Source organism: Prosopis cineraria, unplaced genomic scaffold (assembly GCF_029017545.1).
Source record: "Prosopis cineraria cultivar Desert tree isolate PC_DT_omini unplaced genomic scaffold, ASM2901754v1 PC11, whole genome shotgun sequence".
Lineage (NCBI taxonomy): Eukaryota > Viridiplantae > Streptophyta > Magnoliopsida > Fabales > Fabaceae > Prosopis > Prosopis cineraria.
Window position 1 is genome coordinate 18,428,911 of NW_026555342.1, and position 13,958 is coordinate 18,442,868.

At 37.0% G+C, this 13,958-nt stretch overlaps 2 protein-coding genes across 5 annotated transcripts; one reads left to right on the forward strand and one right to left on the reverse strand.

The window, feature by feature from the left end:
* The first annotated feature begins 1,451 nt into the window (after nucleotides 1-1,451).
* LOC129285588 (rust resistance kinase Lr10-like) lies at nucleotides 1,452-13,958 on the forward strand. 4 transcript variants are annotated; one of them, XM_054921330.1, is made up of 8 exons: nucleotides 1,459-1,723; nucleotides 2,205-2,314; nucleotides 4,871-4,973; nucleotides 5,981-6,210; nucleotides 10,538-10,834; nucleotides 11,796-12,419; nucleotides 12,509-12,535; nucleotides 12,633-13,958. In XM_054921330.1, exons 5-8 carry the CDS (start codon nucleotides 10,810-10,812, stop codon nucleotides 13,742-13,744), a joined length of 1,788 nt encoding a protein of 595 aa, XP_054777305.1. In that variant the 5' UTR covers nucleotides 1,459-1,723; nucleotides 2,205-2,314; nucleotides 4,871-4,973; nucleotides 5,981-6,210; nucleotides 10,538-10,809; the 3' UTR covers nucleotides 13,745-13,958. The 4 variants fall into 4 exon arrangements, with proteins under 4 accessions (XP_054777308.1, XP_054777305.1, XP_054777306.1 ...); XM_054921333.1 differs by lacking the exons at nucleotides 4,871-4,973; nucleotides 5,981-6,210 and having other exon boundaries at nucleotides 1,452-1,584; XM_054921331.1 differs by lacking the exons at nucleotides 4,871-4,973; nucleotides 5,981-6,210.
* On the reverse strand, nucleotides 2,009-10,374 carry LOC129285589 (rust resistance kinase Lr10-like). The gene is made up of 4 exons (XM_054921334.1): nucleotides 9,902-10,374; nucleotides 9,582-9,614; nucleotides 9,391-9,411; nucleotides 2,009-3,224 (listed from the first exon to the last, which is right to left on the reverse strand). The coding sequence occupies exons 1-4, from the start codon at nucleotides 9,930-9,932 to the stop codon at nucleotides 2,170-2,172; spliced, it is 1,140 nt and encodes a 379-aa protein (XP_054777309.1). The 5' UTR covers nucleotides 9,933-10,374; the 3' UTR covers nucleotides 2,009-2,169.

Genomic DNA, 13,958 nt, shown 5'->3' on the forward strand with positions numbered 1-13,958 from the left:
ATCATTTCTGAATCGACTAGAAGCAACATGCCCACATGCAAACATTGAGTGTAAAGTTGGCCAATGTTTCCCAAAATAATAGAAACTTCTAAAGGCTCAAGAAAATGTTAATACATTTAAAATCAAGGCAGGTGACAAGATTTCTCTCATTTTTTTTAAAGGTATAATCTCCACTCCTAAAAATATGGTAACCCTTGTTCATGGGAGAAGTCACTCCTTATCTGTAAAAGCAACCAAATATGAGGAAAGAAGGAATGGTGACATGACTACTATTTCATGGCTGAATATTCTTGTGACCAAACAGATCCATAGTGTTATGTTTGCTCCAATTTTGCAGTTTCTTTTGCTTGCTTCATCTCATTTTCTTTATTTTTAATTACTTGTATTCAAGAAATTCGTGACAAATTAAAGAACCCTGGGGACTCACGGTTTGAGGACATCTCCTTTGGCATGCCCACCCAACAACCAAAAACCCAGCATATAAATACCATGAAAATAAATTACGGGAACTAGAAACAAAGGCTGGTTATTGTTTTTTCCATTATATTAGATATAAATCATCAAAAATTAATTTTAATAGTTGGATTTCAAATAAAATTCTTAATAAGCATCGACCAGTTTTTCCTCTCCTCAATAATTTTCATTAGGGGTAGATAAACAAGGCATCAAATGTCCCTTGTCTTTCTAGCTTTGATTCCACACAAAAAGAAATAGCAATATTACAAATGTAATGTAAACTATTACAGTTCACACAATCACTAGCCACAAGGGTAGGTTTAATTATATGAAACCAAACTTAAAACTATTAATAATTATGTTTTTTAAATACATTTAACTTTTTACTTGTTAACTATTTATATGTTTGGTATATGGGAAATATTGTTTAGAAAGGAAATGGAAAATGTATCTATAGAAAGAAAATGAAAGAGGTGTATTTTTCATTTCTTTTATAAAAAACAATTTTTTACTTATTAAACATTGTATTAAGTTTATTTAAAAAAATTGTTTAATTTAATAGTATGAAACATGAAGCAGCTTGGAATTTAAATTTATCATTATTATTATTTTTAATATATTTACCTAATTGGGTTAGATTTGAACATTATTGAGCAAATTGAATATAGCTCTTCCAAAGATATCAAACTCAAGGTATCATATTTAAGTGCTTATAGCCCTTTCTAGAAGGACCAACACATGCAAGTAATTAGCTTATTCGGATGGCCTGAGTATGTACGACAGTCACAGAAATGTTTGGCAAAGAAACAAAAAAGGACTGATTTTTACCCAAAAGAATGACAGATACTTTTGGGCCCGTTTGGATCTTTGATTTCGGCCTATCCAAAAAAGAAAGGAAAGCCCATTAGGGCCCTTAAATCGTTCTGTTTGAGTAGCCTCTCTTCGTATTAGTTCTTGTTGTCGTTGCAATCTTCGTTCTCGCATACGAATTTGGGCCCCCCCAAAAAAAAAAAAAAAAATTTCTCGCGTACGGAGGAGAGTATTGCTTCCAACAGTTCCATGAAGTGGCGAGAAAAAGGATTCCCGAAAAATGCACTTTCACACGATGATTTCAAGCTACGAACAAGAGTGAGTGCCGCCAAGCTGCAAATTGAAAAACTGTACATCCACGACTGTAAATCAGATGAGCATTTTTTGCTAGTTGTACTTCCATCATCTTCGTCGAACTGGTTTTGGATTTTACGGTGAAAAGATTTGGGAAGATTTGGTAATTTTTGCAAATGAATAGGGGCGTGTAATGCATTGATAAATAAACTGGCGTTAGGACAAATTCCTTTGGCTTTTAAATAGTACACTGCATAACTAATGCATGAAAATTTTAAAATTATGAGAAAATAATCTAGAGTTTAGTTTACAATATTTCTTAAATTAATGTGTGTGTGCGTGTGTGCGCGTGCGTGTAAATGCGTGCACACACACGCACACACACACACACAGATATAGATAGATAGATAGCATAAATATGTTATATCTAAAAGGCTATTGTAATTTAACTCTGGAAACCGCATGTGCTATGATGCTAGTTTGTTGAATACAAAATGGCTTAACAGATGATGCACTACTTCATGTACATGGCGGTTCGACTCAATGTAAATTCATGATAGATCATACCTGTTTCTGACAAAAATTATTTCATTTTCACACATCTTATGCTCAAATTGAACTGTCTCTTGCACTATCCTCTGAAGGTTCTGGTGGCAGAATCTCTGATGCTTCAACATCTCCTTGAAGCATCTCTACTACTCTGCTCATTGAGGGGCGATCACTTGGGCTCAGCTGAATGCAACTAAAAGCCACGGTAATCAATTTCTGTGCTATCTTCTTCTCTTCTTCTGTGGCATTGTTTTTAAGTATTGTTTCTTCGAACTGATCATGAACCCATTTTGCAAAGTAAGTCTGCCAAGAATTCTGCACAATATCATAGTTCTTTCTTCTTCCTGCCATTTCCATCAACATCATCCCAAAACTATAAACATCGGCCTTGTGTGAGATGCCTCCAATGTTTTTATATAACAATTCAGGAGCCATGTATCCCATTGTGCCTCTAGCTGCAGTTAGAGACACAATACTTTTATCTGCTGGATCTAATTTTGCCAATCCAAAGTCTGAGATCTTGGGAGCAAAATTCTCATCAAGAAGAATGTTGTGAGGCTTGATATCAAAGTTTAGGATTTGCTTGTCACAACCTTTATGCAGGTATTCAATTCCACGAGCCACCCCTAAAGAAATATCATTAATTTTCTCACAATTTATTGATAATTTTCCATGCTCAGAAAGTATGTATTTATCAAGAGATCCATTTGGCATGAACTCATAGACAAGAGCTTGCTTTCTTCTCTCTGCACAAAATCCTATCAATTGCACCACATTTAAATGACGAATAGTTCCAATGGTGGCAACTTCATTGATGAAATCATGTCCATCAGTTGTTGACTTTCCTAATAGCTTAACAGCCACTCCACGCTTGCTTTGAAGCTTTCCTTTATATACAGAACCATAGCCTCCTTCTCCTAACTTATGTTTGAAATTTTTTGTTATCCTTTTTATGTCAGAGTAAGAGTATTTGATGGGCACTAAATTGCTGTGACTTCGTAGGAAGTCTTCAATGTCGTCATACTCAGATAAATGCCTCCTTCTGATTTTATATATTAGAAACCCAACGGCAATGGGGAATCCCAGAACAAATTTTGCTGCAGACCAAAGGATAACTGCCAAAAAAAAAGGAAATTATAAAAGGAAAAAAAGGAAAGACAAATTAACAGAAAAGAATGAAGCAAAACAAAACTTCTGGAGAATTTCAATTCAATTCAATCAGTTTCACTTAGGCAAATGTCAGTGCTGTCCAATGTTTTCCCCTCCCAAACATTGAAAGGGGAATTTCTTATTGATGGAAGTAAATTTTTAAATAATGTAATGAAGGTTTAGGCGCTCACTGATCCCTAACTTGTTTTTATTTATTATTTTGCATTTGTTACTTTATAGTTGTCAGCGTCTGGTTGAGTAACTGTGTTCATCATAGTGGAAGTTATATCTTTGATACGGTTAGTGTTTCCTAAAGGAGTAATTCCCATCAATTTAAGTCTCTAGCAGTGCATTGACGGAAACTGAGCAGTCCCAGATGTTGAGTAGTGCTAACGACTCCTTCCCTATCTGGCACAAACTCAATGGAGATAATTATCTCCAATGGTTGCAAAGTGTGCTCATGTTTTTGAGGGGAAAGGGAAAGGAGAAATACTTGGTTGATGCTTCACAACCAATAGCAGACGACCCAAAGTTTTGAGTCAGGGTACACCAAAAATATCATGGTGATGACATGGCTGGTAAACTCCATGAGTGCAAACATAAGCTAGGAGTATTCACTTGTAAAGACAGCTAAGGAGATTTGGGATTCAGCCTGCGATACCTATTCAGCAATAGAGAATACAACTGCTCTATTTCAACTGAAAGGTATGATTAAAGACCTTAAACAGGGGGAGCAAAGGCTGCTAATCTATTATTCAATGTTGCAAAAAATTTTGTAGCAAATATGCACGGCTGATCATGTGATATGTAAGAAATTGGTGGACAGGGAACGACCTTATGACTTCTTGCTTGGTCTACACCCAAAGTTTGAAGACATTTGTGGAAGAATAATGGACTCTCAGCCTCTACCTATGCTTTGTGAGGCATTTCACGTGGTAAAGTTTGAAGATAGTGGAAATTACTTTACTCGGAGTGCTCTAAACTACTCTGAATCCTTGGCCTTAGCAGTATAAGGAGAAAATTCCGAAGGCAGAGGGAGAAGGCAAGGAAAGGGTTGGTGTGACCATTGTCGTAAAAATGGTCATACTTGAGATATTTGCTAGAAACTACATAGAAAGCCACAAAACAGCTGAGATAGGTCCAGACCAGATAGCAAGGGATATACTGTTGGTCAAGAAGGCATCAGATGCTGGTGAACCTACAGGGTTGAGTGCGTTAGAAGTTTGTAGTTTGAGGAAGCTACTTGAAAAATACAGCAGTGCCAATGCCATGCCTGAAAGAATGATAAATATGGGTAATCTGGCACAAATAGGCAAATATATTCAAGCACTCAAAGTTAGGGCTTTGAGACCCAATTCATGGGTTGTGGATTTGGGTGCAACAGATCATGTGACTTATAATTTATCTCTATTTAGTGAGATCAAACCCTATAGAGGAATTAACATTAAAGTTGATGATGGCACTCACACTAGAGCTTTAGGAATTGGCACTCTTCAGCTCGTTCCTATATTCTAATTGATGTACTTCATGCTTCTGATCTCAAATGCAATTTATTATCTATTACAAAGGTGACAAAAACCAGCAAGTGCGGTGTTAAATTATTGTATTTCAGGAATTGGGCTCGGGGAAGATGAGTGGCAATGCTGAGGAGTTTGAAGGGTTATATTACCTTGAAAGTCACTATGAACAGAGAGCAAAAATGGTTCTTTCTACAGGTATTTTGAATAAAGAGTTGATGTTGATGCAGTATAGAATAGGACATCTTAGCTTCAATTATATGTCAAAGTTGTTTCTAAGTTTATTAAATGAAAATATTCCTCTTCATTTTGATACTTGCCAATTATCAAAGCATGCTCACACATCTTACTCTCCGCGGCCACATAAACCCTCCTCAACCTTTTTCTTTGATTCACAGTGACAAATGGGGACCATCCAAAATGCTTTGTAATGTTTATTGACAATCATATATACCTGTTTGACTTGGATTCTTTTGATGCATGACAAATCTGACATGTTGCAAATATTTAAGCAATACCATCAAACCGCACAATATATTAGAGAAAATGGTATTATCCATCAAACCACCTGTGTTTACACACCACAACAGGACGACACTGCAAAAGGGAAGAATAGACAACTAGTTGAAATTACAAGAGACTTATTGGTGACATATAATGTTCCAAAGTTATTTTGGGGAGAAGCTGTTTTGACAGCAGCATATTTAGCTAATAGATTGCCTTCTAAAACCCTCAACTTTCAGTCTTCTTTGCAAGTTTTGACCCAAACCTGCCCAAATAACGATCTTATATCCTCTCTCCCATAGAAAGTGTTTGGGTGTGTTTCTTACGTCCATAATTACAATAGAACCAAACTAGATCCAAAGACCTTTAAGTGCATCTTTGTTGGATATTCTCATAACCAAAAAGGATATAGGTGCTACCCCCCTACATTGAGAAAAATGTTTGTCCCCCTTGATGTAACTTTTGTTGAGGATATTCCTTATTATTCTGAAAAATCAATTCAGGGGGAGAATCATGGGGAAGTTGATTTTTTAAGCATACCTACAGACCTGTGCCAGTCCAACAATTTCCGAATGAACTCCAACCAGATCTCTGACTCCACCATGAGGCTCAAACTATGCTGGAATCTACTTTATCTTTCTTGCCTACATCTGAAACTATACCTACAACTCTCTCACAAGCTATCCCTGCACCTGAATAAGATATTGTTGATCACAATAAAGAGGAATCAGAGGAGGAAAGCTAGTATGAGGAACAAGCTGAAGAAGATGAATCATATTCAAGGCAGCAACAGCAGATGGAAGGTAATATACCCCCAAAACACTCTGAGGCGAAGTCAGGAATCTGAACCAAGCCCGGTTGCTGGTGATTTGAGTTGGCCTATTGCTATTTGGAAGGGAGCACGTTCATGCACCAAGCATTCTATTGACAGGTTTGTTTCATACTGCAATTTGTCACCTAATTATAGATTATTTGCTACCAATATTGATCATGAGAGGTTGCCAACATCACATCAAGAAGCCATGTCAGATCCTAGATGGATGGAGACAATAAGTGATGAATTCAGGGTCCTTGAGAAATTGACTACTTTTCCCAAAGGGAAATCATTTGTAGGCTGCAGGTGGATATTCACTATAAAATATAACCCAGATGGCAGCATAAATAAATATAAAGCTTGTTTGGTAACAAGAGGATTCACTCAGATTTATGGTATAGATTATCAAGAAACATTTGTTCTAGTTGCAAAATTGAATGCCATAAGGGTACTACTTTCTATAGTAGCCAATCCTGATTGGCCTTTGTATCAACTTGATATCAAGAATGCATTTCTTGATGGATATGTGGAAGAAGTATATATGGATGTTCCCAAAGGGGCGAATTGTCCTAATACTACAAATGTAGTGTGTAGATTGTATAAGTTGTTGTATGGCTTAAAACAGTCTCCAAGAGCCTGGTTTGAAAGATTTACAAAGTGTGTGATAAAATTGGGTTTCTTGCAATGTCAAACTGACCATACCATGTTTGTTAAGCATGCAGGTAGTAAGATGACAGTATTAATCATATTTGTAGATGATATTATCCTAACAGGTGATGACAATGAAGGAATCCAAAATCTCAAGAAGATTCTAGTAAGGGAATGAAAGATTTGGGCCATTTGAAATACTTCCTAGTGATGGAAGTGGCAAGATCAACAAAGGGAGTGGTTGTATCATAGAAAAAATACGCCTTAGACTTACTACAGGAAACTAGGATGCTATGTGCCAAGCCATTAGGTACTCCTATGGATCTTGGTATCAAATGAGAAACCAAAGATGATGGTGTTGTAGTAGACAAAGAAAGATATCAGAGACGTGTAAGAAAACTGATATACCTCTCACATACAAGGCCACACATCAATTACCCTGTAAGGGTGGTGAGTCAATTTGCTAGTAGCCCATAAGAAGAACATCTCGAGACATTATGTGCAATTCTAAGATACGTGAAGATGAATCCTGTTAAAGGGAGTCTTTTTCAACGAGAGCAGCTCTAGAGGACTGGAAATCTATATAGATGCTAACTATAGTGGTTTCCTGGATGATGGATCTACCACAAGTTACTTTACTTATCTATAGGGAACCTTGTGACGTGGAGAAGCTAGAAACAACCTTTAGTTTCATGAAGTAGTGTAGAATTTGAATATAGAGCTGTAGCACTTAGTATATGTGAGGGAATATGGTTCCTTGGGGTACTCAAGGAAGTCAAACTTGAACTTCACCTTCCAATTCAAATGTGGAGTGATGGCAAGGCAGCAATAGTGTTGCAAATAATCCTATACATCATGACAAGACTAAATGTGTGGAGATAGATAGGCACTTTATAAAAGAAAAACTACAAGCAAGCATTGTGGCTTTGAACTATGTTCGTTCTAAGTCTTAAGTTGCTTATCTTATCAAGGTGCTTCCACACAAGAGATTTGATGTATTGAGTAGCTAGCAGGGAATGCTTTATATATATTCGCCAGCTTGAGGGGAGTGTTGGATGGCGTCTTGGGCACAAGTCCAACAAGCCCAATATTCAGATTTTTATTTAAACTATTTAAGTCCTATTTAGTTTTAAAATTTTTCTGTTATACCCCTAATTATATGGGATTATAAGAGATTAGATTGTTTTATCTTATCTTCTAGTCAATCTGTTTGATTGTTTTGGAGTTTCTGGAACTGGGATATATAGTTCTGTCTCGTACTCCTCAATTTGTGGAATAAATTTATGAAACCTACAAATTCCTTTTTGGAAGTGATAGACCGAAGCTTTACAGCTAAAGAAGAGATGATGGGGATTCTAAAACATCATGTACACTGTGAAGAAAGCTTAATGAGGCAAAGGGCTGACTTTCACTGAACAGATAGGGAGTATGCTGTGGGACAATGGGTTTTCCCAAAACTACAACTCTATAGACAATTTTATCAGCATCAAGGAGCTCTTAGAATTAGCTCCTAGATATCTTGGTCTCTACAAGGTGCTAGAAAGGATTGGGGCTGTAAAGCAAAGACACCATCCAGGCTAGAGCTAGAGCTACCACAAGAGACAAGGATCCACCTAACATTCCATGTTTCCATATTAAAACGGTGGCCAGACCCATTCTGTATAGCAAAGACGCGATCCAAAAGATTGGCCAGAACTTCCTACAAGTTCAGAACCTGAGAAAATTCTGAACAAGAGAATTGGCAAATGCAAAGGGCACATTATTACTGAAGCACTAGTGGAAGAGGTTACCAGATGTAGAAGCATCTTCTCTGTTTCAATTCCAACAAAAATTGCCTCACTTTCATCTCTGTTTTTTTTTTGGGTGGTTATTATTGTGTAATAGTAATTTTGTAAGTGACGGGAATATGAATTCTAAAGTTTGTTAGGATAATGATAAGAAAATGATCGTTAGAGTGGTTGAAAGGTATTGAGCCTATGAATAGGATACAAGCATATGTTGTGTTCAGATTCTGATTTGTAAATGTCAGTGAAGTAATTCAGTGCGCATTTCTCGGATTCTTTATTTCCTATTACCTTCCCCCCTTGATTCCTCTTGTTCTTCTCTCAATTCTCTCTCTCTCTCTCCCCTTCCCTCTCTTTCCTTCTCTCTCCTCTCAGAATTATAAAACATCATTCCCTATTAATATAGTTTTTAGTTTAAGTACCTTGATGTAGAGTTTGATGCCAGAAAAATACTTGTTTATTCACTGAGGTAAGCTTACACTTTATAGAGGCACAAACCCTTGCTCTCTATTAAATCTAGGATCTGGTCGAGGTACATAATCATTATAAAATCAAGATAAATCTAAACAAATCTCCTATGTTTAATGCTATGTACAGACGAAGTAGGCATAAAAAAGTAGTGTTTAAATCCCTAAACAGAAAGTGAGAGAGTAATAGAGGTATAAGCCCAGTGGGCGATCTTCAGCGTCAACACTTGAGTTGGGCTCTAGTAAAACCATAATTTACTTTTGAATGTTAAATGCAAGTGATGAATTACGTTCTTTAAGGAGCGCCTAATAGTATAAAATCTTGAATTGTCTGACATCAAACAATTTGGGATAGGTAAGAGGCCAGAAGAAAAACCAAAGGAATAGAGAGGTCTTACAGTGAGAAACAGCCAGAGACCCTGTTGATGATTGATAGTATGACAAGTGAAAAGCAAAATAGAAAATGATTAGATTATGTAATAGCTTCAAGGAAAAAGAAGAATTTCATTGTGTGTGTGTGTAACAATGATGTTTCTTATAGAATTTAAATTTATCTAAATTAAAAAAAAAATGAAATTTAGATGCTTACCAACATAGGAGACGACCATCCAAATATTTTCATCTGCATAATGTGGGCTCTGTAAGTGTACTCATAAATTAATGTCTAAAACTAATAACCATAACAGATTAAATGAAGTGAAAATTAATATACCTTTTCATGTAATGCTGCCCATAGTCACTCTTATTTATAAGATCAAGAAATGAAAAATGTATAGTGGACATGAGTAGCTAGCCAGCCTTGAATATTTCAGTTAAAACACTTTTTTTTTTTAACCAGTATTTCAGTTAAAACTTTGGTGCCAGTACAATTTCTTTAACTAGTTATAGCGACCACAATAGCAAACTCACCTTCCTTGATGGGCCCATCATTCTCCGACATGATGAAGCGATCAGTATCCACGCAGGGGATTGGTTGCCATCTGACTTGAAGCCCCTTCACCTCCTCAATCTGTTCTTTCGGATTCGAACATTTCTGATTGCATGTCCTGGGCCTTCGAGGCAGTACCCTCAGTGTGAAGTCAATGCTGCAAAATTCTGGCACCTGAAAAACGCTTGCATTTAATGCTAAAACATGTGAATAATGCCCTTCTTTTCTACATGGCTCCGCGTTGACCTGGTACTGAATAGAAGAGATTGGATTTTCACAGTTGAGGTGTATGATTCCTTTCCTTTTCGGATAATAACCATAATGATAATAATAAAACAAGTAATCATAGTCAAAATAATAATAAGGATTATAATAACGATAGTATTCAATCTCTTCTTTTGTTTCTTCCTGGTCAACTTGTTGGCTGATATTGTTGTATGTGAAGGAAGGAAAAGTGAGGATGGTGGAGCAATTATTGCTGTTGGATCCAACGCTGACAGCTTGAAGAGTGGAATTAGCTGTAAAGAGGGCTTGCAAACGGGGTGTACCATAGTATATGTAAATTACTGTCTGGTTGTTTTCGCATGTCAATTTGTAATGACTGCTATTATCTTCAGGGTATTCATGGCGATGCAGCGTGGGATATTAGATGTTGCTGTGCAATACACCTGCGATGTCGTAAAGTACACTTGGGTAACTGAAGAGAAACATAGTGGTCACAATGAACCCAAGGATGAACAAGACTTGCGGTAACATTATTGAATGGGATCGGTATGATGATTATGTTGTTATGCTAAAGAAAGTGATTGTGGAATGTGGAGTGAGTGTTTGAAGCCAAGATGATGATTCTCAACACACTATAGTGTCCGATTGGTTTGTTCAACAGAGAATGTTGGCTGTCGATGTGGTGGCTGGTGAGCTTTTGCTTTTGTCAATGCCTGTGATTTTCCTGGAAACTTCCCCATGTAATTTGCCTATAACAATTGTCATCATTAATTGGCAGGGGTGGAATGGTCTATTAGATGGTGGATAAAGTTACTATATTGGATTCTAATGAACTTTTGCCGTTATTTTACCTTTTGTATAATGTTCTTTTCTGGTCTCTTGAAGGAGGATAGCGTGTTTGGAAGGCTAGCATTGAGCCTTTCGCTTTTCTTCTCTGCTTCTCCACTTAACGTCTGTATATTAATTATTGGTATAATATTGAACACAGAGAGACCCCAGAAAGAAACTTGCAATAGATTCACAAGATATACACCATGCTGTGTAAACAAAACACTTTCTAGTAAAAAAGGTTAAAAAAGTGGGAACTGAATATAATAAAATAATTCATCAAGATAATGTTTCGGAGCCAACACTAATACAGTACGAAATACAGGTCTTGAGAATTTGTCCAAGTCAATGCCGCATCAGCCTTTGGCCAAAAAAAAAAAAATTCCATATCAGACGGCTTGACTTAAAGACATCAATTATTGGTGCCTTTAGAATCAACAATGAGTCCCACTCGACCACTACCGCCAAGCAATTGCTGAATTGCATGTTGACTTATTGTATAAAGGAAGAAAATGAAAGGTTTGAAAATTGGTTTCATTCATTGAGGAAGGAACTCTCCCATTCATTCCATCATTTTTCCGGGAAATTTCCTGCAAATAGCATCGAAGGGACCTCCAAATCTCCAGGAGGGGGGCGTGATTGCTTTCCCTTTCTATAGTGTTCAAACTTGCACATAACTGCATGTTTGGTTTCAAGTATAAGCTTTATACGCAACGATTTTTCTGAAGAACAAAAGATAAATGAAACAGCACTTGCATGTCAAGCATGGCCGATTGGCCATCCTGTTCTTATTCCTCTGTTTCTTTCCAACTATTTTTGCAGAACCTGTTCTCCATGATCCATGCATACAATCAAGGTGTAGTGTTTATGGACCAGAGATTCGATTCCCCTTTAGACTCAAAGGAAAACAGCCAGAAGCGTGTGGCTATGGTTCTGGCTTTGATGTATACTGTACTGAAACAAACAAGACAGTGCTCGAGCTGCCTTCCTCTGTCAAGGTTTTCGTCCAAGGCATAGACTATAAATCACAGTTCTTAACTGTATCTGATCCTGATGGATGCCTTGCTCATCTCACTTTATATGCGTCTCCTTTTCGGTCAACTTACAATTATGGATCAGGTGGATATGCATTATTCAACTGTTCAGGGACGTCTCGTAGAAATTCAGAATTTCGACAATGGGGGGACTTTTCTTGCGTCGATGTTCCTGGCTATGAAGTTTTAGCTATACCGTACACAGAGAGAATCATGGACAACCCTCTGTTATCATGCATGAGAATTCCTAGTTACACATCAGTGCCTGAGTCATTTATTTACAGTGACCATACAATAAGTCTATCTTGGCCCAAACCGGATTGCAGAAACTGTGAAGAAAATGGAGGGCAGTGTAAATTGAGAGAAGACAAAGTTGAACGTGAACCTGAATGTATCAAAAGCCCTCGTAAAGGTATAATTTTTCCTCCAATCATAATAACTTCATGAATTGTGAGTTTAAAATCTATGCATAGCTGATATGAAGTTCATTTACTTTTTCAGGTCCACCAAAAAAGATAGAACTTGCTGGTAAATATTCTTCAGCAAACGATTTATTTCGCACATTGAAGATAAAAGATCCACAATATCAATTTTAATAATACTGTATATGTTGGTGTATTTGTAGGTGAAATCCTAGGCCCGTTTCTGCTCATATTTGTTGGAGTTATTATTTATTGGGTCTATGCAGCTAGCCTCGAGAGGCAAGGTTACAAGAAAATTAGGCAGTTTTTGGAGGATTACAAAGCACTGAGGCCAGCTCGGTACTCCTATGCAGATATAAAGCGAATCACAAATCAATTCAAGGATGAACTTGGACAAGGAGCTTATGGAACTGTCTATGAAGGGAAGCTATCTAATGAAATTCTGGTTGCTGTTAAGCTGCTAAACACTTCAACAGGGAATGGACGAGAGTTCATCAATGAAATGGAAACAATGTGTCAAATTCACCATGTCAATGTTGCTCGCTTGGTTGGCTACTGTGCAGATGGATTCAAACGAGCTCTGGTTTATGAATTCTTACCTAATGGTTCATTGCAGAAATTCATAACTTCAGCTGACAGAAAGGACCTTTTTCTGGGTTGGGCAAAGCTTCATGATATTGCTCTTGGCATAGCCAAAGGAATTGAGTATCTTCATGAAGATTGTGACAAACGAATTCTTCACTTTGATATCAAACCACACAACATTCTTCTAGATGATAAGTTCACGCCTAAAATATCTGATTTTGGTTTGGCCAAACTGTGTTCGAAGGATCAAAGCATTGTGTCAATGACAACAGCTAGGGGAACTTTGGGCTACATTGCACCAGAGATATTTTCTCGAAATTTTGGCAATGTATCCTATAAATCAGATGTTTATAGTTATGGAATGTTGCTTCTTGAAATGGTTGGAGGGAGAAAAATCACAGATGTCACAGCAGAAAATACCGAACAAGTTTACTACCCACAATGGATTTACAATCTTCTAGAGAACAATGAAGACATACAAATCCATATAGAGGAAGAGGAGGACACTAAAATTGCAAGAAAACTATCTATTATCGGACTTTGGTGCATTCAATGGCATCCAGCAAATCGTCCAACCATGAAAAATGTGGTTCAAATGTTGGAAGGAGATGATGAAAAGCTAATTTTGCCTCCTAATCCTTTTGGGTCTGCACATGCAACCAGAACAAGCATTGTTAATGGAGCAAGGAGATTGAAACCAGAGTTATCTGTCATTTCTGAAATAGAGTGAAGTTGAGATAGTTGATGTATACTCTAACTATTTGTGTATTGTTTTTCTTACTTTCTTGTATAATGAGCTAGGTAAAATGTAAGTCTGAGTTTAGATTTGTTGCCAGTCTTTTGCTTTTTGTTGATACAAGGTTCAAAATATGATCATACCCAGTTAGACATGGAAAATATTCTACGAGGTTATAAATTATAATAAAGTCTCCATGTTGTTCCCA

Coding starts and splice junctions, on each gene's coding strand:
- LOC129285589 (XM_054921334.1), bottom strand. CDS start 9,932: ATGTCGGAGAATGATGGGCCCATCAAGGAAG. Junction 9,615..9,901: donor TGATGGGCCCATCAAGGAAG/GTGAGTTTGCTA, acceptor CACATTATGCAG/ATGAAAATATTTGGATGGTC. Junction 3,225..9,390: donor GTCTCTGGCTGTTTCTCACT/GTAAGACCTCTC, acceptor TTTTTTTGGCAG/TTATCCTTTGGTCTGCAGCA.
- LOC129285588 (XM_054921333.1), top strand. CDS start 10,810: ATGTTGGCTGTCGATGTGGTGGCTG. Junction 10,835..11,795: donor GGCTGTCGATGTGGTGGCTG/GTGAGCTTTTGC, acceptor CTATTTTTGCAG/AACCTGTTCTCCATGATCCA. Junction 12,536..12,632: donor AAAAAAGATAGAACTTGCTG/GTAAATATTCTT, acceptor GTGTATTTGTAG/GTGAAATCCTAGGCCCGTTT.